The following is a 25,557-nucleotide window of genomic DNA, read 5'->3' on the forward strand; positions in this document are numbered from 1 at the left end:
AATATCCCCCCCCCCCCCCCCCGAAAGAAAACCCAAACAAAACTGCAGTCCCCCCTATCTCGTGGTGACTTGGAGTGTTTTGTGACTGAAAACGGGAAAATGAGATTGTCTTAATTACATAGTTGCTACAGACTCCAAAAGGAGAAAGTTTTCTGTTGCTGGGAGTGAGGAAAGGTGGGGTAATATTCCCATATTAATGCTGGATGTTGTATGTGAGATGATATTGAAAGGGAGGGTTTGTGTGAGGACTCGAAGCACTGGATCCTGCTGAAAAGCCTCAGGAGCCCCCCAGACAGCCCAGAGTGGCCACAGCACCATCCAAGAGCAGCTCCCCCACCCACAGAGAACTCCCCTATCCAAACAGAGCTCCCCTCATCCAGGCAGAGCTTCCCCCATGCAAGCAGAGCTCCCCCATCCGAGGAGATCTCCCCTCACGGAACGAGAGCTCCCCATCCAAGCAGAGCTCCCCCGTCCATGCAGTCCCTTTGCATTTTAAACACAGGTGCACTCTGCGGCTCCAGCGCACGGGTGTTGCGTTTTCTTCTCTTCCAGCCCTGGCCCCGAGGGTAGATATGTTAGAAAGAAGAGCGCCCAGGAAGCTTTGTGCGGGAAGCCAAGAAGGTGCAACACGGGAGACGCAGCGGGGAGACTTTGGCAGGTGGTGCTGGTGACGCACAGAAGTTACTTTGCCTTCGGAAAGAAAAAAAAGCCGGGCGTGCTGCTTATGTAGGTGTGTTTTTGTGCCCCCGGGAAGTTGCCCGGGTCGCGCAGCGGCGGCGGAGCGGCGGCGGCTCGTCCTGGGCAGCGGCGGCAGCAGATGATGGTGGCGGCGCGGCGGTAGCGCGGCATCGGCGGCATCCCGCATCCGCGGATGCACGGCCCAGCCCCAGCCCCGTCCCCATCCTCATCCTCATCCCCGCGCGGAAGGGACACCTGAGGCTCCGGCAGGCGGGCGGGGATCGCCGCCGTTCGGAAGGGGAGAGCGTGCCGGGGGAAGGCGGGCCGGCGCTCGGCTGTGTGTGCCGGTGGGCAGGGGGCTGGTTATCATGGCGGATCGGACGGCTCCGCGCTGCCAGCTCCGGCTGGAGTGGGTGTACGGCTACCGGGGCCACCAGTGCCGCAACAACCTGTACTACACGGCAGGGAAAGAGGTGGTGTACTTCGTGGCTGGAGTCGGCGTGGTTTACAACACCAGGGAGCACAGCCAGAAATTCTTCCTCGGGCACAACGATGATATTATCAGGTAAGGGGGCTGACTTCTCTGCTGGTGGGGTGGGGTGGGGTTTAAAGGGAAGGGAGGAGAATGTAGTGCTGGCAGAATACCCCCTCCTCGCCTCTTACAGCTCGGCTTGTACCTGCCGTTTTAGAGCAGCTCAGATTTGTTAGCAGCAATCTCTGCGAGAGCTGAATCTCTAGATACTGTTGATTATCATTATTTTGTAGCAAAGCTTGAAAATATTGCCATAATAACGGAGGGAAGGTTCCGTTTTTCTATTGCACTGCACCAAAAGCAAAGCATTTCAGCGCTGGAAAGATCTCAGTGCAACAGTGCTGCAAAATCGTGGTTCCAGTGCCTTGATGTTTCCTGGGCTGGGACCCCAGCTCATCAATTCTGACCTCGTGCAGAAGGCAGGTGCAGCTCTCCTCGCCCTCAGCAAATCCCAGCATGAGAGTGCCATAAATCTGACACGTAGCTCAAACTAATCTGATTTTAATATCCAGAAAATGTAAATCAAAATCAAGTTCAGCTGTTTGCACTCCAGGCAAACAATCCCAAGCATGCTGGTGCAAGATGGCCAGGTCTTGCTCCTCATCTGTCCACTTCATTGTTCCTTTCTCTCTAATTCTGCCCGAGAAGTGGATTTAATTGATATTTTCATCCTACAGAAATGCTGATATTTTAACTGCACCTCCCAAAATAAAAATGCAGTTACAGTGTTCAAGGTAATCTTTAAAAAAATCTGTCCAGAATGCAGAAATTTACATCAGTAAAGCAGAAAATTAATGTAGCTACTACTTGATGAGAGAAATGTGAGCCTAGAATATCCTCCCGAAGGATGTTGCCTGGTGATGCCACTCCTCTGAGCACAGCGATGTGCTGCCCTCCCTGCTCACCCAGTTCAGCATGAATGAAGCGTTTCCTGGAGGATGTGAAGGCAGAACAGTCCCAGGTGACTCATGGTGTGGGAGGGCTGGGGAAGCATCTGCTGCAGCCAGAGTTTTGACACTCTGTAACCAAACCACACAATTGTCACACAATCCTTGTTTGCAGAAAGCCTTCCACTTTTCCCAGGAAGAGCTTTTGGCTGCTGTGGATCCTCGTAGCAGCCTTCTCCCCCTCTCTAGGATTTCATCGAGTACAGTGCATGTGCATCAAGGTTTATTTTGGTTCCAAAGGTATTATCAGCTCCAAAAGGCTGCTGAAAATAGATGCTGGGCTGCTCAGAGGAGATTCAGTGTTTTGGAGACATCTGCAGGATCATGAAATGAAAAGTTTTGCTTGTTGTGTGGACATAAAATTTGATACACTTTTGTGGAGAGCCTGGTTTAAGCATGGCTTAAAGAAAGAGGCCATGAAGGTATTCAGCTGAGGGAAATATAGAAGCCTGCAGTAAAGCAGCCTTTCCCAGGCTTGATCCTGTAAATAATTAAGGTTCTCAGCCACCTTTTATATAAACAACAAGATTCTCAGACCGTTCTGTCCTTGGCTACTACTGGGAACAGACGGCCAGTCTGGGAACAGATATGAAGGTTTTGAGAACCTTTCATATCATGGTGGGAACACTGATCTTGGTTTCAGTAAACTAACTTCAGGTATTGTAAACAAAAGGAGGAGCTGAAGTTTTCTCTACAGCCTATCGGGAGCTCAGATTTTGCAATATGCATGAAGTGAATTAACTGTTATAAAAGGTGGCTGAGAACCTAATTATTTACAGGATCAAGCCTGGGAAAGGCTGCTTTACAGCAGGCTTCTATATTTCCCTCAGCTGAATACCTTCATGGCCTCTTTCTTTAAGCCATGCTTAAACCAGGCTCTCCACACACTTTTTGATACACTTTGGTACAGGAAGTGTAATCCATGTAGAGAGTTGTGTACTTCTGTGCTTATGTTTGAATTGTTATTATAACACCTGACAGCACCTCCCTCCCCAAACCAAAGGCATTGTACAGCTTCTGTACCCCTTACATTAAAATCTGTCATATTAGGAGTCTGCTTTTGGCAGTGTCATGTTTAGAAAGCACAACTGGGATAGAAAGAATTGATGTCTCATATTTGTACTTTGACATTGCCTGTTGGGCTCTTTAAAGGGAACCAGAGCCATGTGTTCAAATTGTTGTGTCTTGAGGGATTTGCTGAGCGTCCAACTCCTGCTTTGGAAAGATGGGTTTGGTTTCTGCTCTGTCACACCATCAGAATTCTGGTGGAAAACTGTAGTTTCCACAGAGGATGAAACATTTGGGTGCAGAAGACATGAATGAGCAGAAAGCAAGAGCAGCTCATGTCAGCTCTGAGGGGCCAAGAGCTGTTGCTGTCACCATGAGGGGTTTAAGGAAGGACAGACTGCCCAGACTGCTGCTGGAATGTTCTGTTGTTGGCACCAGGGCATTGGTGGCTGCCTCCCTTCCACTGGTGCCCTGATGGAATTCCCATCACTGGGAGCACTTCCAAGCAGATGATGCCTTGTGTGGTCATTGCTGATATCACTAATAAGTGTGGGAATTTAAATTCTCACATTTTAAGCTTCACAGCTCTCATCCATTTGAGATGAATGGATGAATGTACTTATCCAATTTTTCTGCGTTTGTTGGGATTTACTTGCTTAAGACCAGCTTCTAAACAGCAGGGTGTGCATTGGCAGTCCAACAAGTTGTCATTTCTAAAGAGGTTTGAAACACTGTTTAAAAAAGAAAGCTTGGATTTTGGAAAATACCCTGAATCACTGAGATTGGGAGACCTTCAAGTGGGGAGATCTTCTGTTTCCAAGGACTGCTGTTATCTCCTTCTGTGAATTTTTTTGTGTTTTTCTGAATGCTGTTTTGTTGAAAAAAAAAGATGAGAACCCCACGATTCTCAGAAGTAATATTGTGTGTTACCTTGAAGTGTTTACTGAAGTCATGAGAGGGGATGTTTGTCCTTGGTGGAAAGGGCAGGTGTGTATGTTTAATATCTTCTCCAAGATTAATAGTTCTGTCTCTTGTTTTGCATCAAGATAATGCAGCTGGACATAATTTAGTTTGGGCTAAAGCAGAGCAGAAAGTATTGGATTAAATGTTATTGTATTGGAGAAATGCCTTTTTTTCCAAGATTCCCATTTGAAAGGCGAGTTCTGCTCAGGAACTGAATGTTCTGCACTCAGCTAATAAGGTCGATGTTCCAGCAGGAACAAGGGAGCTCGGAATTGTCCTGTTTTCTGTGCTGGCCTTCCAGTGCCTCCTCCTTTGACTGCAGGAGGAGAGGAGGCCCTGAACCACTGATTTAACCTTTGAGGGAGCCCTGCTTTGCAGAGGAGTTCATGAGAGCATTGGCTTTGACAATAATTGAAAACTTCCAGAAGGACAGGTTTCCTTACTTTAATATTGTGCATTACGTGAAGAACAGAAATGATCAATCCTTGTTTTTCTCTCAATTAAATCTTGGAGGCAGTTCTTTCCTATATTTTTTCTGCAATTTGTGCATGTAAAATCCACGGCAAACAGCAAAAATAAGAATATAACCCATTGAGATACTTCTCACTATGACTTAAAATGCAACTGATTTTATCTGTTTCTGCAGAAGTCATTTGTGAACAGAGATTCCTAACCCTGAGAAATATTCCTGTGGTGAAGTGATCAAGTTATTTCTCCCTGTTCTCTAGTCCCAAGAATTTCTGAGGAATTGAGCATTGCCCTGAATATGTTACATTGTTATACACCCTGTTTCTTGTGGAATCTGATATTTTCTATGTTGTGCACTTCCAGAAGCAGGTTTGCATCCTGGCTGTCGGTCTCTGTGAGGCACCAAGCCTGCTGCCCCTCCCAGGTGCCTGTAGTCCCTGCAAAGCCCTGCTGTTATCCATGGCTTGCAGGGCTGTTGTTTGTGCAGGGCTGCTCACAGCTGGGATTTATCAGAATATTGCTCTCAGGGTGTGACAGACTGGGATTAAAGCGCGGCCGTGCCAGGGGGATGGGATTTCCTGGGCTGCTCTCCACAAGGGTCGTTTCAGGAGACTGGATGTGTGTCAGGATGGGGATCTCTGCTCTTGTGCTCTGGGGACAAAAGGAGTGACATGCTTCAAGCAGTGTTGTGTATTGCTGACCACAATGTAATTCTGCAATTTCTGATTTGCAGAGCTATGCAAATCAAAGCCTCAGAGACAGAGGATCTGAATTGTACATTAATATTTTTATTTAAAATTAAGTGTTATAATATCTCTGTTTATGCTTATTAAGGGATCTAAAATACTTTAAATTTCTGTTCAGTTGCCACCATTTGGAAGGTGACAGCGGGTGTTGGTTGTAGAGTGGTGTTCAGGTTGCTGTGGGTATTGTTTATCATCAGTGCATGGGAGCTGCACTGCCTGCAGCTTGGGCTAACCCTGGACTTCAGACACCCCAGGGGACCCCACAGAACTGCTGAGATTCAGTGAATAAAAGAGAGATTTTGGGAGAGATTTTCAACAGCAGAAATTCCAGCCCTGTTTCATAGATGCTACACCATGCATCCACCATCCAGACATGGCACACTGGGGGTGAAGCAGGGTTTTGGGAGCTCTTCTGAGGCAGCAAGTTGTTAAATGAGTTTTGTATGAAAGGAATTAGTTCCCCATAGAAACACCTCTAATCAGCTTGTTGCCTCCTTGGCTTTCAATGCTGGAAAACCTTGGGAAAATGCTGTTTATTCCATGGAGTTCCAGTGGCCTCTTTTGCCTCTGCTTGAGTGCTGTGCTGTGCTTAGGTTTGAAGTCTTTATCAGAGCATGACCTGCTATAAATTGGTTTCTTAAATATCTGTATTAATGCATCAGATGTGTTTGAGTGTACAGTCACAGGATCTTATTGAAAGTGGTTTAGAAATACTTACATCAGTTAAAATTGGAGAGAAACTCAGCAGGCATTTGTCACTATATGTTGATGAGAATGGTCATCATTTATCCACAGCCTTTAACCAGAGCAGTCTAAACCTAATTTTTTCTACATTTTTTCATATTTCTTATGTGTTAAGACTCTGCATTTTTTAACTTATTTCAGCTTTATTTCAGATGGCCAGGAGTCATGATGGTCAGGTAGTTGTGTGTAATCACTCTTTACCAGGATGAAAACTCACAGAAAATGTTTTCATGTGACTTAATTTCAAATTAAAAAAAAAATATATATATCTACAGTTCCAAGCATTGGAATGCTTCTGTGTGAAAGTAGGAGGGGATTGGAGGTCTGTAAAAAGGTCTTTTGGTGATTTGCCAGCTGCTCAGGTTTTTGGGAATTTTAGTTGTTTTCATTACTTAAGGCAAAGGCTTGCTTGTGGTATTGGCCTGACTTTTCCTCTCCTTTCGTACTAGGAACTTTGGTAAAGAACAAAAATGCCTCCTTTTCTTCCCACCTAAAGACTGTTCTTTGGAACATCAGCTTGTTTTTCATGAGGTGCATTTCTACCCCGGGAACATTTAGCTGTGTGTGTTGGCTGTCCAAGAGACACCTTGAATTTAAATTCCCTTCAGGGTGGTATTTACACAGGCTGGGCACAGCCCCCTAAAGCTTTAGGGAGGCTGATCTCAGGGCTGAGTGTGTGTTTATGTCAAGCTTCTCTAAGTGTTCCAGCAGCACAATGAGCCTTGGTGTGCTCGGCGTTACTGCTGCAACTTCTGTGGGTGCTGGCGGTGAAGTTTGTTCTTTCTTCTCTGACAGATGGATGGAAATTCACTAAAATGATGGTAATTAAAACAGAACATAAAATAAAGGTTACTCTCAGAGTGACACAGCAACCCTGTTATTTTGGCTGCCTAACACTCCTTGGTACAAAAGATTTTACTGGATTTTTTATAGGGAATTTTGAGTGCCTCCATTATTGTAGCAGACTTGAATGTTCAAGGCATAACCCTACATGAAAATTACTGACTGGCACTGCAGTTTGTATGTAGTCATACCAATATTGATGCCTCCACATGAAAATTGGGCATCTGTTCATGGCAAATGCCTGCTTCCTCATCCTCAGAAACTGTTATCCTCTGCTATCCTGTTATCCTGTTAACCTATATGCAGAGATAAATACTGAAAGTATCACTTACTGTGGTAGTAACCTACTACCTGCAAATATTAATTGCAAAATAACAGTTTTGGGCAAGATGAGCTGTACTTTTGAAGAAGAATTTTCTGGGTTTTTTCAGAGATGTTGTTTATTTTAGAAATTGACTGTAAAAATTGTTGTTTATTTTATTTTGACTGTAGTACAAAGGACAAAACACACCCTCAGTTGTTTACAGCTCTACCTGCAGTTAAGGCTGAACCCTTTTGCAGAGCAGGCCTCCCTCTCTGGATGCTGGGAGCTCTGTAACTGCAGGTTAGTCACAGCCAGCTGCTGTCTGACCAGAAAAGGTGTTAAATGTAAATTTCTTTAACTTTTCCTTTCATCTCTCTAGTGTTTGAGCACTGTTTGTAAGGTCCTTAAAGGACCCTTTGGCTTCTCCCAGTGCTGGAATCTGTGATGAGGGAAAAGCTGAGCTTTCTGTGTGAGATCAGAGATGAGGCCACTGGGATCTGCTCTCAGGCCCTGGTCACACCGGTGCTGAGCATGTACAAGTGTGGCTGCACCTAAATGAGATTTCAGCAGGTTCCTGATCCCTCCAGGATTCCATGGGATTCTCATCTATTTAGAAATTATTTCTTTAAAAAAATATAAAAATTGAAATGCTGTTTGGTCAAACTGCTCTTTCTTAATGCTGTAAAACAAGTTTATCATATTCAGTTGTGTTCCTGATTCAAGGTCTCCTGCAGGTGCAGTGATTGTTGCATATGTGCTGGCCTTTTACTTCCATGGGGGATTTGTTTGAGTGTTTTAAAACATGTGGCATCTGGGAGTGGCCACAAGTGTCCAAAAGGATATTAAATGAGTCTTTATGAAAGCTGTCTTCAGTTGAGAGAGCCATTTGAAGCTTTTGCTTGTCAGACTGAAGAGGTTTGTGTGGTTCTGCCTGGGATCTCAGGCTGCTTTAGGAGGGGCATCTCTGTGCTGCACTCCTTGTAATGCAGCCCCTCCTTCCCAGGAGGGGAATAAATCATGGAACTGCCTTTCCCCAGGGAGCTCTCTGGGGCTGGGTTGGGTGTGTGGCTGTGGCCTGGCACTGAGCTGTCCCTCTGCTGTCACCTGCCCTGCCTGGGCTGGCTGTGAGGCTTGGCAGGGATGAGGGTCTAACCCAGAGCTGTTGTTTCCAGACAACACCCCAGGTTCTGCCTTGGGTGGCCCTTCTTACATTCTAACACCAGAACCAAGTTTTAAAGAATTGCACCTGGGCTGTGGGGCTGCAGAAAAGAGAATTTTGCAAAAGATACTTAGAACAAGTAACCCACATAAGGCCTAGACAGGAATAAGAACAAGTAGCCCACTCAAATCCCAGACAGGAATTCTGCTGTGTCTTAGCTGCACGTTGGGTAAAGTCACTCCTTGGTCTGGCAGCTCTCATTAATTGTGGCCATAAGGAATAATTCCTTGGGAATTTGCAGAAGATGCACAGCAGAGCACTGTGACCTTCCATATGCACTCCTCTTCTTCAAGACTTGATGAGATTCTGATTGTTTAATGTTGTTAAATATGGGTGTGTAAAAAAAATCTCCTTTCCCTTTCCCTTTCCCCTTCCCCTTCCCCTTCCCCTTCCCCTTCCCCTTCCCCTTCCCCTTCTGCATTTTCCTTTCCCACAAATAATCAGTTGGTTTCTGTATTACAGCTCATGTCACTCAGAATGCACTCAAAATTTTGGGCGCCTTCTTTTGGATATGAAACTCTTTGGAAAATAGAGTTTGTGATATAATTGTATCACAGGTCTCCAAATAAATATTTCAAATTAATTTCAAATGAAAATTTGCCATTTCCTATTGTGGCAGAAAATTTTGGCACAGAATAAATTGAGAGAGGTAATTCCCATTATTTCTCTTCCATTAACTGGAGGAAGAACACATTTTTTAAAGGAATCTACACATCTGTTTTAGGCTCATCTCTCTTCCATCTTATCTCCTCTGGCAAGGACAGTTCAGATTATTAAAAATTCTCCTTTTATCCTTTTAAGTTCTCCTTATATCCTTTTAAAAATCACCTTTCATAAATTCAAGTCCTCCCTGGCAGAACACTAATACTTTTGTAAAAAAAGCAATTTTATAAATAATTTCAATCTTAATAAAATAGATACAAAGTAATTTCTTCCTTTGAAATAGAATGTAGCCAAGAACATAGAGTTTTGAGGACTCTGTGGGTTTTGTTAGTTTTATTTTCATATTTAGTTTTCCCATGGCTTCTATCAGATTTTCAGATTTAATTTTTTTTCTCCTTTAAGAAGACTGATTTAATGGAGAGAGAAATAGAATACAGCATGAAAAATACCATTTTAGTTTTGTTTGCAGAATGAGCAGAGTGCAGACACATGAAGGAACCCTCACTGGCTCTTGGCTGCTCCCTTCCCAGAGGGAGCTTGTCCATTGTAATTCTTCCCTTAGGTTTGTACTGAAGAATTAGCTGGGATACATTTTTGTCTCATCTGGCAGGGGTGAAAGAATGAAGGGAAAAGGATATTTAGCTCAGGAAAAGTGTAAGAGAATAGAAAAGCAAGTAGATATATGAAGTGTTCTCAAGGACATGTGAAGCCTCCTTTAGTAGCTTGTGATTTTTACTGCTCTGAAAGCATTCAGGATCTGCAGGCAGCGATGCAGGGACCTGTTTCTGTGGCCCTGCACAGCACCAAGTGTGTTGCTATTTCCCACTCCTGGCTGGCTGCCATGGTGTGGTTAAACCTGGAATTCTGCCCAGCCCTGCTGAACGCACTCCATGAGCAGATTTGATTGGAATTAAATCTTACCCAGCGCTTGTGCTCCGAGATCCTGCTCAGCCTCAGCCTCCAGCGGCACGGGAGGCACCGGCAGGGACAGGGAGCCATCAGCAGGGCAGGGACAGGAGCCACCTACAGGGACAGAGCAGGGACAGGGAGGCACCAGCAGGGACAGGGCAGGGACAGGGAGCCACCAGCAGGGCAGGGACAGGGAGCCACCAGCGGGACAGGGACAGGGAGGCACCAGCAGGGCCCAGTCTGTGTGTGGCAGGGACAGGGACATGGAGGCACCAGCAGGGCAGGGACAGGAGCCACCAGCAGGGACAGGGCAGGGACAGGGAGCCACCAGCAGGGCAGGGACAGGAGCCACCTACAGGGACAGGGCAGGGACGGGGAGCCACCAGCAGGGCAGGGACAGGGAGGCACCAGCAGGGCAGGGACAGGGAGGCACCAGCAGGGACAGGGAGGCACCAGCAGGGCAGGGACAGGGAGCCACCAGCAGGGACAGGGGCAGGGAGCCACCAGCAGGGACAGGGTGCCACCAGCAGGGCAGGGACAGGAGCCACCCACAGGGACAGGGTGCCACCAGCAGAGCCCACCCTGAGTGTGGCAGGGCAGGGCCATGGAGCCACCAGCCGGGCCCAGGCTGTGTGTGACAGGGACAGGGAGCCACCAGCAGGGCCCAGGCTGTGTGTGGCAGGGCAGGGACAGGAGCCACCAGCAGGGCCCACCCTGTGTGTGGCAGGGCAGGGACAGGAGCCACCAGCAGGGCCCAGGCTGTGTGTGGCAGGGCAGGGACAGGAGCCACCAGCAGGGCCCACCCTGTGTGTGGCAGGGCAGGCACTGCTCTGGTGCTGCAGGAGGCTCAGGGCATGAGCAGGGAGATTTGCTGTGCTCTCCACACGAGCCTGGCAGCTGGGGCTGAACCTGCTCTCTGTCCTGCTCTCTCTCCCCCCCTGTAACATCCCTGAGAGCATAAGCTAGAGGAAAAAACCCCAAGTATTAGCAAATGACAAGCGGTAAACCAGATTATAACTGCCTGGAGCTACATGCTGCCAGGCAGTTACATAATGGCACAAAACTCTTCAGCCTCCCCTGCAGCACTGAGCCTAAAATACAGCAGAAAGGGCTCTGATGAACCCAGCTCTGTGAGGTTTCACTGAGAGCACAACTCCAGGTTCCCAGTCTCTGCTCTGAGGAGTTGGCTGAGAAACCAAGAGAAAAAGAGAAATAATAGTAATAGGCAAGAAAATGAATCACAGTGCTTACATAAAAACACAGAAATGCACAATTGCATGTTTGTTTATATAACTGCTGGTATTAGTCTCACAAAACAGAAGTTTAAAAGGCATTCTTTGGGTCATGGTAATCTCCCTTAAATACAGCATGTCATGGATTTTGGTGGTGTCATAATGTCACACCTGCTCTCTCCTGTTTGTGTCTGTGACTGGCTGCACATCCACTAAAAGACAGGTAAAATTAATAACTGGTTGCATAATTAATAATCTTAAATTGCATTAAAAGACATGTTTGAATATAGGGAGGGTCCTGTATTCTGAAGGTGCCTGGTGCAGCCGGTTCTGTGGAAGGACAGAGAGGCTGAAGTGGTTTGTGAGCATCTTTTCAAAGTGCCTGATGAGTCTTTCAGAGGAACAGGAAGGTTGGTGAGCATTTCCAGTGCCACTTTCCTTCTTCAGAAATGTAATACTGAAAGTTTTACCTATGGAAAATGTGAATTTAACAAGATAGCATCACTTTCTATTTGAAACATTGATAAGAGTTCATTTTGAAGTGACTGTAAGGCACTCCCATAAACATGACAAGTCACTGTTGAGTTGGGTTTGGATGTGGCCTGTGGGCTTTGAACAGTGTCAGGTGTTTGTGTGGTTTCTTTCCAATGTCTGGCTGTGGTGCTCCTTGAGACCTCAAGGTTCAGGCCCTGAGCTTATTCCATGTGCAAGGGCAGCTTTCCTCAAACCTCTGCCCATTGCTGCCTAAAACAGCACTGAACAGAGCTTCTGAACCTTTTCCCTCCATGTTTTCCCCCAGTTATCCATTTTGTAGCCAGCACAGAAGGGAAGTTATCTGATTCAGAGAACTTGCTAACTTCCCAGACTCTCTCCTCACTTTTTGCCATTTCTCTTCCCTTTGTGAGGAGTTAGCACAGACATGATTTTGCTTTCCAGCCGTGGTGTGACTCTGTGGGCACTGCCTTATGAGGGAACATATGAATTGCTCTGTTACACAGATGGATCACTCTAAAAGCTTGGAAGTAAACTAATCTTCCATTCTAAAATTTCTAGAAAATGAATTTCCAGGGCTTGAGTGCTTTGGTGGGAACCAGGGTGTGGATCTTTAACTTCCCAGATCCTGGTGGATGCACTGGTGTGACCAGGCATGTGAGGAAATCTCAGATCTGCATGGGAGATGGGTGACAGCTATTTATTTCTGCACAGGCCTATTTTAAGAATATTGTAAATCTGAACAGAGAGTCTTGTTCTCTGAGAGCTGGCCTTATGTGAGATAAAACATGATTTTCCTGTGAGGGAGCTGAGAAAGCAGCATGCATTTGTCTGAGCAAGGAATATTTTGGCACTTGTGTCTACATCAGTAGAACTTCACAATTGTGTTTTCATTGCCTGTTGGACCAGGTGAAGGGTCAGAAGAAAATTTAAATTAGGAATAACAATGTACTTTGTGTTTCAACTGAGGACAGATTTATCTAATTGCTGTTAAATAAGTCAGCTCTTCAGAATGCCCTGATTCTTGCTGTATTAAATATTACTTGAATGTGTCTTGCATTTCACGTGTTCCCTGTGGTATCTGTTCTTTTTCATTTCCAATCTGTGGGACTCCCCACTGCTTAGGGGTAAATGTTCTTTTACCTTGTCATTTAGTTTGGCAGCAGTTCCTTTATACAGCATGACAGCCACTGCACTGCACACATTTCTGTCCTGCTTGCTTCCTCCCTATAGATATGAGAATTTGATCAGCCTGAGCCCCTCAAAGCTGAACATCTGCTGCAGCTGTCACAGGCTGCTACCAACCCCAGGATTGTGTTCTGTGTTTATAAATTTATGTACACACATAAATACATATAAATAGTGTATATATATATAGATATAGATATAATTATGCAGTATTATATAATCCATAAATATAAAACATGGATATTTTTGGCTTTCAAATAAATTGTTGACTAAATGTCATCACAGAATTACCTCTGGAGGAAGCAGTGGAGACTGATGTCCTTTAATTTCATTTATGATGGACTGCTCTTAATCCTGGACTTGTTAAGCAGTTGGGACTACATAGAATTGTTCAATATTGGCACATCTGAGCTTTTTCTGGGTGCTGGCAGAAATTTAGGCTCCTAGGAAATGTTTCCAGTAAAAAAGAAAAATCTCTTGCATTTCTTGCATTGTGACAGGAGGGGTTTTTCCCTCTAGTATGTGACAGAAATTTAAAAAAGAACAAAAAGGTGAGATTGACCAAAAAAAGCAATTGCCACAACCATGGTTTGTTCTTTGGGGCCTGGGCTGTGGCTTTAGGACAACATGCCCAAAGATGTTAAAACAGAAGAGTTTCACTGCATGTCAGCATGAATTTAAGGCATCAGACCTTGCATTGTGCTCAGGAGGTCCTGGGGAGTTTTAGCTCTTCATTTCTCTCCTCTGAAGGCAGACTGTGGCATTTCAAATGTCATTTTCTGTTATGTCCTGCACTGCTTATTGCTGTGGGAATGTTAGCATACTGTTTCCAACATGCTGGATTGCAGCTTTTCTCCTGGCTCCCTCAGTCAGTGAGGTGGAACTGCTTTGCTGGTACCTCTGGCATCCACCCCAAAGGGCAGAGTTCCAAGGGAATGACAGCTCAGGAACAGGAATGAACAGGTTGGTCTCCTGTTTCATTCTTGGATTGCCCATGGATATGGGGCTCCCCACACTTGGTTGTTCCTGCTGCATGCAACACCTTCACCCATCTCACCTTGAAAATGTAAGCTGTGGTTTGGATCAGCTCTTCCAGAAACCAGCAAAAGCCCTGAGGAATTTGGTTCATAGAAAAATTTGGCAGCATTTCATACATTCTGAACATAAACTTTAGTTTTCTTAATTAGAATCCTCATTTATGTTTTAGATTATGCTTTGTTTGACTGAATATTTTTCCTTTTGTCTTAAATTAATTTTATTTCTGTTTCTTACGTTGTTGGAACAAGAAGGCCCAGCTGACAGAGTGAATAAAGGTGAGTGCTTCTCAGCAGCCTTCAGGGGTGACTGCAGAGTTATCAAACTCCCACTCAGCTGCTGGATCTGCTCTGCACTGTGACCCCACAGTCACCCCTAGAGGCTGCCCCAGCCTCCCTAACTCTGAGACATTCTGGCACTGACACGTGGGAACTTCCCTGGCTGTCTTAGTTCCCCTTATTCTGTTCTTGCATCCTTTTGTGTTTGTTTGCTTGTTCCATTCTCACCCTTCTGGGCAAAAATCCCTATTTCTGTTGTGGCTCCTCCCCTGAGTGCCTGAGGGCAGTTCAGTTCCTCACTGGAGGTGTTTGTTCTGAGGAGGGGCTGGGCTGTTCCCAAAACACTGCCCTGAAACCCAAACCCAGCTTGCTGTGGAACCTTTATGGCACAGGCTGTGTCCCTGCCTGGGGAGAGCTGGCACTCAAATGTGCTGTTACCTGGGAAGTATTAAATGCAAACCTACAAAGGCTCCTCCTCCTAAAGCTACATCTCAAAGGGAAGGTTTTAAAATGAGGAATTGTTGGAATATAGATGCCAATCTCCAAGTTTAGGGGGGGTTTTTTGGAACTGTAACTTCTGATTGTAAAGTACTGCTAAGGGGTGACATCCTGTTGGACCTGCTCTGGACAGCTTAGAAAAAGTTGAAAATCCCATTCAGTAAAAAAGCCCTGTTTTCAGCCAAATAAGATAACGTGAATGTTATTACACAGAAGTGCAATTATTTCACTAATTGTCTAAATAAATGAAGATGTTACTATTACCTAATACCATGTTACACTATTATCTAATACTATGTTGACAGTTAAGCATCCTAGAACTATTGTTTTACACATAAAAATAATCAATGAACCAAGAAACACAAAAACCAAAAAAATCAACCTTTTTCCTGATTATAATTTCTAGATGCAATTAACTTCAAACAAAACAATGTTTTTAAGGTGTGTTCCAGTCACGTTATGAATCTCATTTCAAGTAAAAGTGAAAACACTTCTAGATATGTTTGTGGCTTTGTTATAAGATCATGAAAGCCAAAGAATATAATTTTACTATTTTAATATTTAAATAATGAATAATTAATATTTAAATAATGAATATAGAATAAAGCTTTGGCTTTCAGGTTTTTTTTTCTAATTCTGACATGATTACAGATCTTTTTTTACTTATTCCAGCTGCCTGCAGAATACAAAAATAAAATTAACATGCATTAAAATTCTGGTTGTTTCTCAACTCGTCTGATATTTTTGCAAGAGAGCAGAATGTGGATAATGTGTCCCACACCACTCATCTCTATTAATCTTCTGCTTTCAGAAATCCAGATCTGATCAGCAAATACTGCCAGCTGTAATTTCAGCTGAGCTGCAAGTGTGTCAGTAATACAGATAATTGAAACCAGCAAACTTAGGTACTGCTGGCATGGAACTCTCAGTTTTAGAATTTTAGAATTCTTCCTTCTAGGGCAAATCTGGGAATTCCTCCAATGCCCCCTTACCTAAATTAATTCTGCTTCCTATTTGATCTGTTTGCCTGTATTGGAGCACAACAAAAGCTCTGAATGCCCAGATCAGCTCAAAGCTGGTTTGCAGTACAAAATTCTAACAGCACCACCCTGGGCTGTGTCCCACAGACCCTGAGGGGGCTGAACTGATTGTGTTCAAATCCTACATTTTAATGTGCACTTGAAATATTATCATTGTGGAAACAGCTCTGGGGAAAAGAGCATTTGATTTATTTCATTTCAGCAGTTGTAGCAGAGGCAGGGGATGTCTGATGCACTTGGCATGTTGGTATTAACTCTGCTCTTTGGGCTCTCCAGAGTAACATTTTCTATTGTACAAGTGTAAGAAGAAATTTGATTTCTAGTGCTGATGAATTACAGCTTCTCATCTGAAAGCACTGCTCATATCCACAAAGTCTGAAAAAATACAGATCTAGAGCTGGCACAGCCTTTGTGAGGGTCCAGAAGGCAAAGGAATATTTTACTCTGGCTTGTGAAATTATTATTAATGTTTACATTTGAAGCTGCTTCTTTTTTTAACTTCATTAGACAGTGGATTGATGGAATAATAAATTGATAAAAAAATAATAAAACTTTCTAACTGCTCAGGCAGCTGTTGTATGGCACTCCAGGCTGGGTGAACTTTATTTTCTAAGTAACTAATGCAGTCATTCCCTTCTTTTCTCCTTAGTTTAATATATTTTTAAAATAAAACCAGATAAATTACAAAACATGGCAGTACATGAATTAGAGGAAATATTTAACCAGGAATATACTAAGTGTTAAAAACAAATTGAAAGTGGTACAATTAAAACATTAAGTGTCTATATACAAAGCTGATTTGACAGTTAAGCATCCTAGAACTATTGTTTTACACATAAATATAATTAATGAACTAAGAAACACAAAAAAAATTAAAATAAACTTTTTTTCCTGATTATAATATCCATGTATAATTAACTTGTAAAAATGACCAGGATGAATTTCTGCCTTCCCCTTGATTCAGGTGCAGCTTCTTTAATGCACAGACTTTTGGGGTTTTACACAAAGATAACAATTTCCTGTTATTTCAGTCATTTCTGTAAAGATGAACTCAGCAATATTTGTGTGTGCTGAGTGAAGGAAGGTGTGTCTTGGTGGTGATTTTTCTAAGATGTCTGAGTTGAGAGCATTCAGGTGTATTTTCACAAGTTGGAAATCCTTCATCCTTCAGTGTGGGCAGCTGAGTTCTGGACACATTTCAAATCTCTGCAGGCCAAGCTCCCATTACAAGTGTGTCCTTTGCTTACTTGTGACTAATTAGGATTTTCTTTCAGTAAAAATCTTCAAAATGAGTTTCCTTTCTGTAGACATGTAGAAACCTGCACTCAGCCAAGCAAACACTCATCATGAGATGTTTAATGGGACATCCCTGCCTCAGACATCAGAGATCCCACTGGGAAAAGGCCTTGGCTGGAGAAAGAATGTTTGGTATCAAATTGATGTGGACTTGTCTTTGCTTTTGTTCTGCTAAAGCTGCTCTGTCCTGTGGAGTTTTGTGTTGTCTGCACCTGTTAAGCACAGATTGTTGTGAGAGTTTCACCTGAATTTAATCAGCAGAATTTGGGAGTGACAGAGCCAACCCAGGCAATGAGCAATGAAATTCCCTGCACCTGGGTTTGCCAGGCCCTCATTTGTGACAAACTGGAGTGGGGAGGGAGCAGAGGTTTTGTAAGGGTTCAGTTGTTAAACTGCCCTCTCCAAGCTGCTCTGGAGCCCTGAGTGCTTCTGTTACTTATTTAGTCTTGTGAAAAATGTGTCTTTTATGATTGGCTTTTTGCAAATATTCCAGTGAATATTGTATGTGTTGTGTTAGAAAATTATGCTGTATTCATTCTCTTAAGTAGTGTGTTAAATATAGATTTAGGTTATAACATAATGTTAAAGTAAAAACTATGCTATGAAAGATACTTTTTAATGAGCTCAAGAAAGAGATGAGATAATCAAGAAACTCTTTGCACAGAGATAACAGCAACAAGCCACTAAAATCCCAAAGAGGAAAAATTATTGCCTCCTTATTGTGAAGAACTCCTTGCAGACCCCACAGAGTCTGACCATGGTTTACAAGATGAAGGGGGAAATGCCAATCATAAAATACACATTTTATTGACCATAACCAGAAAACAGCATTTCTTTGAAAGGAGCTTTTGAATCATGTATGAATATGCAACAGGCTGTTGCTTTTAAGAGTTAATCCTTGGTTAGCAAGCTGTGCTTTCAAGAGGAAAGCATCTGAATGTCCCTTCATAATTCTAATTCTTTGCTTTTATTGTCCTAACTCTGATTGTCCAAATTCTTATTGCCCTAATTTCTATTACTATTCTTACAACCATTTTATTACTATTAAACTTTTGAAATTTTAAAACAAGTGATTAGCATTTTTCACAGGCTTTTTAAAACAACCAAAGAACCAAACTGACAAAGCCTGTGGTGGAAAGGAGAGGAGGCTAAAAGGGAAATTCTAATCAGCATTAAATTCTGAGTGTGTTGCTTTGGTGCTTTCCTGTTTATTTTTCTGGGTTTTATGTGCAGAGTATTGGTGACATTTGTTTGGTTTTGAACTTTAATTGTTCTGTGTGTTTGCTGTAAAAGCAATGGTGCTTAGCTGCTTTTTGTTTAATGATAGACTATAGCTGGCTAAGGTCTTGCAGCTAGAATAGGCTCTGGGAAACCAGGTAAATTCTGTTTTCTGAGTAGTTTAACAGAGGTTTAGTTTAATCTGTCTCACACAAAAGAGACACTTGATACTTAGAATCTTCAGGTTGTGTCATACAATGTAAAGCAAGGTAACAAAAGTCACTTATTTTAGTAAGTGCCCTTCTCAGAATAATAAAACTGTTTTGTGGAGAATTGTAGAGAAACCTTTCTTGTCTGAATTGGTAGAAAAAAGGAAAATGGATTTATAAGAAGTATTTGTTATAAACAGTGTTTGAATTTTTAGGAGTAGTGTTTGTATTTGTGTTCTGGTGAAGCAGAACTTCAGAAGCCTGGCAAGTGTTTATAGAACAGCTCCTGACTTTGCTGCTGATCCATTGTGATGGGAATTTAAGAGAGCAAACCCACTCTGGTGTTACAGATGGTTCCTGTTGGCTCTGCAGTGGTTTCTGCCCCACCTGATGTTTGTTATTCACTTCAGCATGGCCAGACAGGGAGCAGGATTTCCACATCATCATATAAGAACTTTCTATTTCTTTCCTGTTTCTGCTGATTTTCAACCTCTGAAATAGAAAGATATTTTCCCTGAGAACAGTCGTTGGTCTTGGGTTTGCACTCCTGTGAGATAACAAGAGAAAGCATTCTTAGTAGCACTGAAAACTCCCCCTATCCTGAGGGCTCTAAAAATGAACAATTTTTACCAGCCACATGTAATATTGCCACATTTATCATTCAGTACACCGGGAATGATCTGCTGCTGAGGTGTGAAATGCACCTCAGGGTGTGTTGGTTTGATACATAATGGAATCAAACCCTTCCTTTTCTCCTTGCCACTGCAGTGCCTAAACTTTAAATGTTGTAGGGCAGGATGGCCATGGGAAGAAGGCTCAAATAGGATACAGCTGTGGGTTTGCTGCCCTTGAAAAAGGAACACTTTCCCCAGGCTTAAAATCCTTATTTCTGATCGTCAGGTGAGGGCAAACCTGTGCAAAGTGTTATTATCCCACTGTGAATTCTTTAACCACAGCCTGGGAGTTTTGTTAGACCACACAATTTGTGCCAGATGTGAATATACCTGGGGATTTTCAAGAGGATGACATGAAATCCCTTAAACTAAAAATGAAAGTGGGAGTGATCCAGGCAAGTTGTGACAATGGCTGGGTTTTTTTCCTTATTCTCTGCAGTATTTCCTATTTCTCCTTGGCTGTTCTCTGGGCTTTTTGGTTATTTTTATCACATCTTCTATATTCATTTTGCAGCTCCCCCATGATTCCTCTTTTTGTCAGCTCTGTCTTTTGTCTGTCCTGTTTCCAAAATTTTCTTCCTCTTTTCCCTCTCTTCTTTTTTAGCTGCAAATATTTTGATTCAGCCTGTGATCTGCACAGTTATACCCATATTCAGGGCTGAGTGTTGGCTACACAAAAAGCAGAGGAGATGGAGGAAATGCCAGAGCAGTTGTGCCTGAGCCTGTGGAGGGAACAGGAGAATTCCCCACTGGGAGCAAGGGGGTCTCTGTGCCTATCACCGTGCTGGGGGCAGTTAATTAATTACTGCATGTGGGCAATTAATTAGTGCTCAGATTGGCAGCCCTTGAGTGGGATGGAATGGGAAATGAAGGCTTGGATTGCCAGCACTGTGCACAGGCTGTGACTGGTCTGGGTTGCATTTGGGTCTGGAATAAGGTGAACACAGGAAATGAAGGAGGCTCCAGAATGTGATTTCTTCACTGCCAGGCTTTATCTGATGTATGAATTTTATATTTCCAGTCACAGTGTTCAGACTGGCCTTCCAATTCCTTGTACTGGGTGAACACAGAAGTGTTGCTGGTTCCTGTTGAGCAGCACTGGATTTACAGCAGTGTTTCTTTAGCTTTCCATGTACTGAGAACTCACTGACAGCATTTCAGTTGCTGGTTTTATCTCAATATCATAGACCAATATCTACTTGCTGCTTTATTGTGTATTTTATTACAGGATGTGTTCCATGGTCCATAAAGCATAGAATGGGGTAGGGACCAATACAGTGCTGAGCTAAGCACACTTCTTGCTCTTTCCCAACCCTCTTTTTAGTCTCCAATTCTAGCAGATTTTTATTTACAAATGATGGTTTTGGGTCCATTTTACAGATTGCATCAAATCACAATGTGTATATTGAGAAGAGTGTCATGTACATCTGTTTTGGGTATTTGTTTATAAGTGTTGAAGTGTTTGGTTCATCATCATGAATGCAAATATCATTGGACTCAAATGGGAAAACTGGAATGTGGTGGTTGAATTTCAGAGTTACACAGCAGGGATCTATGGGGTAGTGTGGATCATGAGAAATACTGGGTGGTTTCCCCAAGCAGTTGTTACTGAAACCCACAATTCATGAGGACACCAACAGTTGTTGTTGCTTAGTTTTCAGTGTCATAATATGACACTGGATAAAATCTTCTAGGATTGCTTTTCACTGGGAGAAGCTCAAGTTGCAAAATATCCATGAGTTATCCATGGAAATAAATCATTAGAGAGCTTCAGCCATGTGTGGGGAGGAGCCTCAGTGCTTCAGGATTGTGCTGCTGTTTCCTTTTCATTTGGGAATCTGCCCAATATTTCTCTGTGTACAGATGCATGTGAGTGTAAATCAGAGCTGGTCTTAATTGAAGTGCAGAATGCTTTTGCTCAAAGCATTACATTTCTTTTGCATCTTTCACCTTCTGTTACTGGGGAAATTTTATTCATGCATTCAAAAGCCATTTACTTTTTAAATCTGGCCTGACTCTGATCCCTCTGTAGCTCCCTGGTGCCATAGGAAATTCCATGTTGTGCCATGCTCAGGCCTTTGGGACCTGATCTGTCAGGAGTTCTGATAAGCCTTGGGCAGCTGAGCAAACCTTATTGACATGTGGGGAGTAACTCCATGGGCTTGAGTAACAAACACTGGCACAAGGAGCAGGGCAGCAGGGCTGCTCCAAGGATAAATGCTTATAACTCTGTGTGCTTCTGTCACCATTGTACCTCAGGTGGGTTCTGGAAAACAGAAATAAACCCCTGTCAGGATGGCCCTGGCATTCCCAGGGCACTGTGAGTGTACTCCAACAGCAGCTGATCCTGTCTGTGCTTCCAGGACCTTCATTGGGGCTGAGCTGCACATCCACTGCAGAAATCATTCCCTTTGGGCTCGGTTGGTGGCCCAGCCACTCCAAGTCTGCTCTGGGGGTGTTTGCTGCCTCAGAGGAGCAGATGGGAGCTGCTGGGACAGCCATGGAATTGTGGCTCAGAGGCAGCCTGGCTTCAGTAGGAAGCTGCTGCAGGGTGCTGAGTAAATGCTGGAACCTGTGTCTGTATCACTGCTCTTCCCACACAGGGAGCATGGAGGGGAAACCAGCAGTGGAGCAGACAGTAAGAGCTTGCACCTAAAAAATGCCTAAATGATTTTTTTAAAGCCCATCATTCTGTACACATGTCCTGTTCTCTGTTATATATAAACAAGATACTGCCATGTAGCAATCAAGCCAGTAAATTAAAATGTTGCCATTGCAGTATTTTTATCAACATTTATGTTTTTATTTTGTCAGGATAAATATGCTCTGTACTTGAGTTGTTTGCAAGAAGCATGTGGCAATATTTAGCATATTTAAAAGTATCATTAGAGCTGTATGTTCAGATGTGTAAAAAAAGCAGTTCACTTGTACGAGTGTGTGTATCAGCCATGTTGTTCATGCAGATATGTGCCCACAGAGAGCCTCTGTGTCTCAGGGCTAACAGATCTGTTCTCTTTGTTCTCCCATTTGTTCCACATGCCTGCAGTGCCCTCCCAAAGCCTCCCTCACCTGCCCTATGGTGCTTGCCAAATAAAATGGCTTATTGTGGTGTGTGATCTGCCTGCCAGCTCTGGAGGAGCCAAAGGTTGGGAGCTGTGATTGTGCAGGAGCAAAAATCTCCTGTGTTAGTAAGAGCTGGATTTTCCTCACAGTGTGGTTGAGGTGTTGGTGTTTCAGAACTCATTTGGGGGCAGATTAGATGCTGGATTAGCCTGTCAGATTCCAGCAGTTTTCTACTCAATGTTCTCTCCATTTTTACAGATCTGGAGGGGTTTGTGCAGGTTGTTTTATTGTTGCCCTGTTCATCTTCCCTTTTTCTGGCTCTTTTCCTTTTCTGATATTCCCTTGCTGCTGAAGCCCCCTGCATTTGCTTCCATTTAACTGCTGGTCTTTGTTCATTATTCCTTTCAATGGGGCTTGATGATGTTTTGTGTTGTATTCAGAGGCTGGGATCAGGCTGCATCCTGCCTCATTTTGCTGCAAAAATAGCTCTGTCTGTACAGTGAGTTCCCTTTTGACCCCACAACTCATTTTGCTCTGTGAATGGGGAATTGCTGAGTGAGTGTTTGTGTTCTGTGCTGCCATGTGAGGACAGCTCTGTCCTTAGCACTGTGTGAGCAGGAAAATGCAGAAGCTCCCTGGGGCTCCAGGAGCCTGGGGTGTCCTGCCAGGGGCAGGAGGAGGCAACAAAGGAGAAAATACCTGCTGGCACATTGGGGCTGTTTTGGAGCTTCTTGCAAATATTGTTTCTTCTGAGATATTGCTACACAGAAAGAAAAATTGGTGTTGTCTAACATGTCCATTGTTCAAGTATAGCAGAGTCAGTGCCCTGAGGACTTCACAAGTTTGACCTAAATTCTGAAGAAAGGCCTGGTGTGTTCTCTGTTCTGCTAAACTGTGGGGTTTGTGGATGGTTTTTAACAAGAAACAACTCTTTCATTGTGAAAAGAGACTTCCTGAAGAGAGTTGATAGAATACAGACAGTATCTACATTAACATGATCTAGACTGTTACAGAGAACTGCAGAATTCTGTAAAGGTTTGTCTAAACAGGAAATGTTATCCCAAATTTAAAACTGGGTGGGTTTGAAGTAGAGATTAATTGATCAATGTTTAACTATCTGGAGTTATTTTAGATTAGCATAAAATTTGCACACTGCTTTAAATTGCAAACATCCCAGCACTGAGGATGAATTATTTTGTCAAGAGCTGGTGACATCCACCTGAGACAGTGATTTCATTCAGAACTGCAGGTGTTTGTTTCCTCTTCAAAGAGCAGTTTCTTTTTTGTCAGGTGGGATGTTCTGGAAGCCAGCTTTGGTTTGTATGAACAATGAATTGCTGATAGGATGATTATAGAAAGATTCAAATTAATGTGGCATTTGAAATAGAAAATATAAATTATGCACCAAAACTACAAAAGCAAATGTTCAGGTTTTCATTACTGCAGTGAAAAAGTGTTTTGCCTATATGATAAATGAGGTAGTGCTGTGATAGATTTAAAAGACCCAGAGCAGTGAGATTTAAACATCTCTCTCACATCTGATACACCCATTTCAAGGTCTGCCTCAATTCTGTAGGCCTGTATTAAGGATAACCCAAGTGTTTGCTTTTTGCAGCATCAGGGAGCAATTATCTAATGTACATTTACTGCTGTGAGCCAAAATGCATTTTTACTTTTATCACTTCAGACTTTCTTGATGTATTTCAGTATTTGGAGCCATAGAAAGCTCTGGTTTCGAAGGGGCCTCCAGAGTTACCCAATCCAACTTTCTCCAGAGAGCTCAGCCTTGGTTGTGGTTATTTGGGGTCCTGTCATGCCAATTAAATCCTGGACTGTTTCCAGTGAGGGGAATTCTGCCACTTCTCCAGGCAACTGTCCTGATCTTTAGTTTTTCTAGTGAGGAATGTTTTCCCTGTATCCAGACAATGTTTCCCACAAAGCAGCTCTGTGTCTCTGCCTTTGTCCTGTCCCTGTGCATCCATGTGAAAAAAGCCCCTCTGCCTTCTCTGTAGCTCCTTTTGAGCCACAGCTAAACTTTTCTGCTCAGTTCTGCTTGGAACTTCAGATCCCTACTCTGTTTACAGGTGTATGGAACCTGTTACAGAAAAGCAGTATAGACAAAATACAATGTAGACAAGAAACAAATACTTTTAGTCCATTGGATTTCTAATGTGTTATTAAAAAATAATCTTGGAGCAGGATGTTATTGCAACAGAAATTGTGGAGGTAGTATGAGTTTCCCATCTGGCAAGGCCCCCAGACCAGATGGATTCACTAATGACTTTTATAGAGCATTTCATCAGACCCTGCTGAAACACGTGTCTGGCATCTTTAATTATCCTAAATTAACACACTTCCAGCCTTGGATGCTTGTTGATTTTCAAAGGGAAGGAAAAGGAAATGTTCCCTGAAAGATCTTCCTAACAGAGCTTTTTATTAATGAGGTATAATGTTAAAATACTGCCTGAGCTTTACTGGTTCATCCTGAATGGATGGTTTGTGTAAAAGTGCCTTTGGACACTTGGATTAAAGAGCTGTTTTGCAGCTGCATCAGAGTATCAGAAAAGCAGGAACCCTGACATGCAGGAGGAATGATGCATCTAACTCCATGATATCAGAAGGCTAATTAATTACTTTATCATACTATATTATTCTATACTATATTACACTATATTACTCCACATCTAAACTTGTGATGCTGACCGACAGCCTGGACACACACATGGCCCTGGCAGGCCAAGGAAACAGAACACCATCACTGTGGGTAAACAAACAACTTTGCACTCTACTTTGGCACAGCACAGGAGCAGCAGGTGAGACAGGAATTGTTTGGATCATTCTTTTCTCTGCTTCTCTCAGGTTCAGGGAATGCGAATCCCACATCAGAGTGCTTTGGAACTGACACCAGTGCATTTAGCCAGGAATCCCATTGCTTTCCTTGCCTTCCCTGGAAGGAGGGGAATGGGCACTCCCAGAGCAGTTGATCTCTGCCCCTTTCCCTGCGTGTGCAGCTGCTCCCGTGCTGTTCCCACAGAGGGAAGTTCTTGTTGCAGGGGGCAGTGGCTGCCAGGGCCTTGGGCAGCACTGACAGCTCCTGCTGCTGCTCTGATCCCTTGTTTGCATCCCAGCTCCTTGGCAAGAGGGAGTTCCTGTCCTTTTCCCTCAAACCTGGAAAACAGAGAGAAATTTTCTTGGGAAGTTTCTTCTGCCCACCCTGCTTGTATCTTGTCCTCCCTGTAGGAGGAATAGGAATTAATCCTGTAATAATGTGTTTTATTTACCATAAATTGCTGTTGTTTGAATGCCTTGT

General features: G+C 43.4%; 1 protein-coding gene across 8 annotated transcripts in view; it reads left to right on the forward strand.

The window, feature by feature from the left end:
• The first annotated feature begins 292 nt into the window (after positions 1 to 292).
• EML6 (EMAP like 6) overlaps positions 293 to 25,557 on the forward strand; it is a 91,816-nt gene continuing 66,551 nt past the window's right edge. For 4 of the 8 annotated variants that reach the window (XM_064709682.1, XM_064709685.1, XM_064709684.1 and 1 more), the window contains exon 1: positions 293 to 1,243. In XM_064709682.1, coding sequence (XP_064565752.1) covers positions 1,047 to 1,243 — 197 coding nt within the window. In that variant the 5' untranslated portion in view covers positions 293 to 1,046. The remainder of the gene's footprint in view (positions 1,244 to 25,557) is intronic. The other 4 variants (XM_064709687.1, XM_064709683.1, XM_064709688.1 and 1 more) reach the window with 1 other exon arrangement.

This window comes from Zonotrichia leucophrys, chromosome 3 (genome assembly GCF_028769735.1).
Source record: "Zonotrichia leucophrys gambelii isolate GWCS_2022_RI chromosome 3, RI_Zleu_2.0, whole genome shotgun sequence".
Taxonomy (NCBI): Eukaryota; Metazoa; Chordata; class Aves; order Passeriformes; family Passerellidae; genus Zonotrichia; species Zonotrichia leucophrys.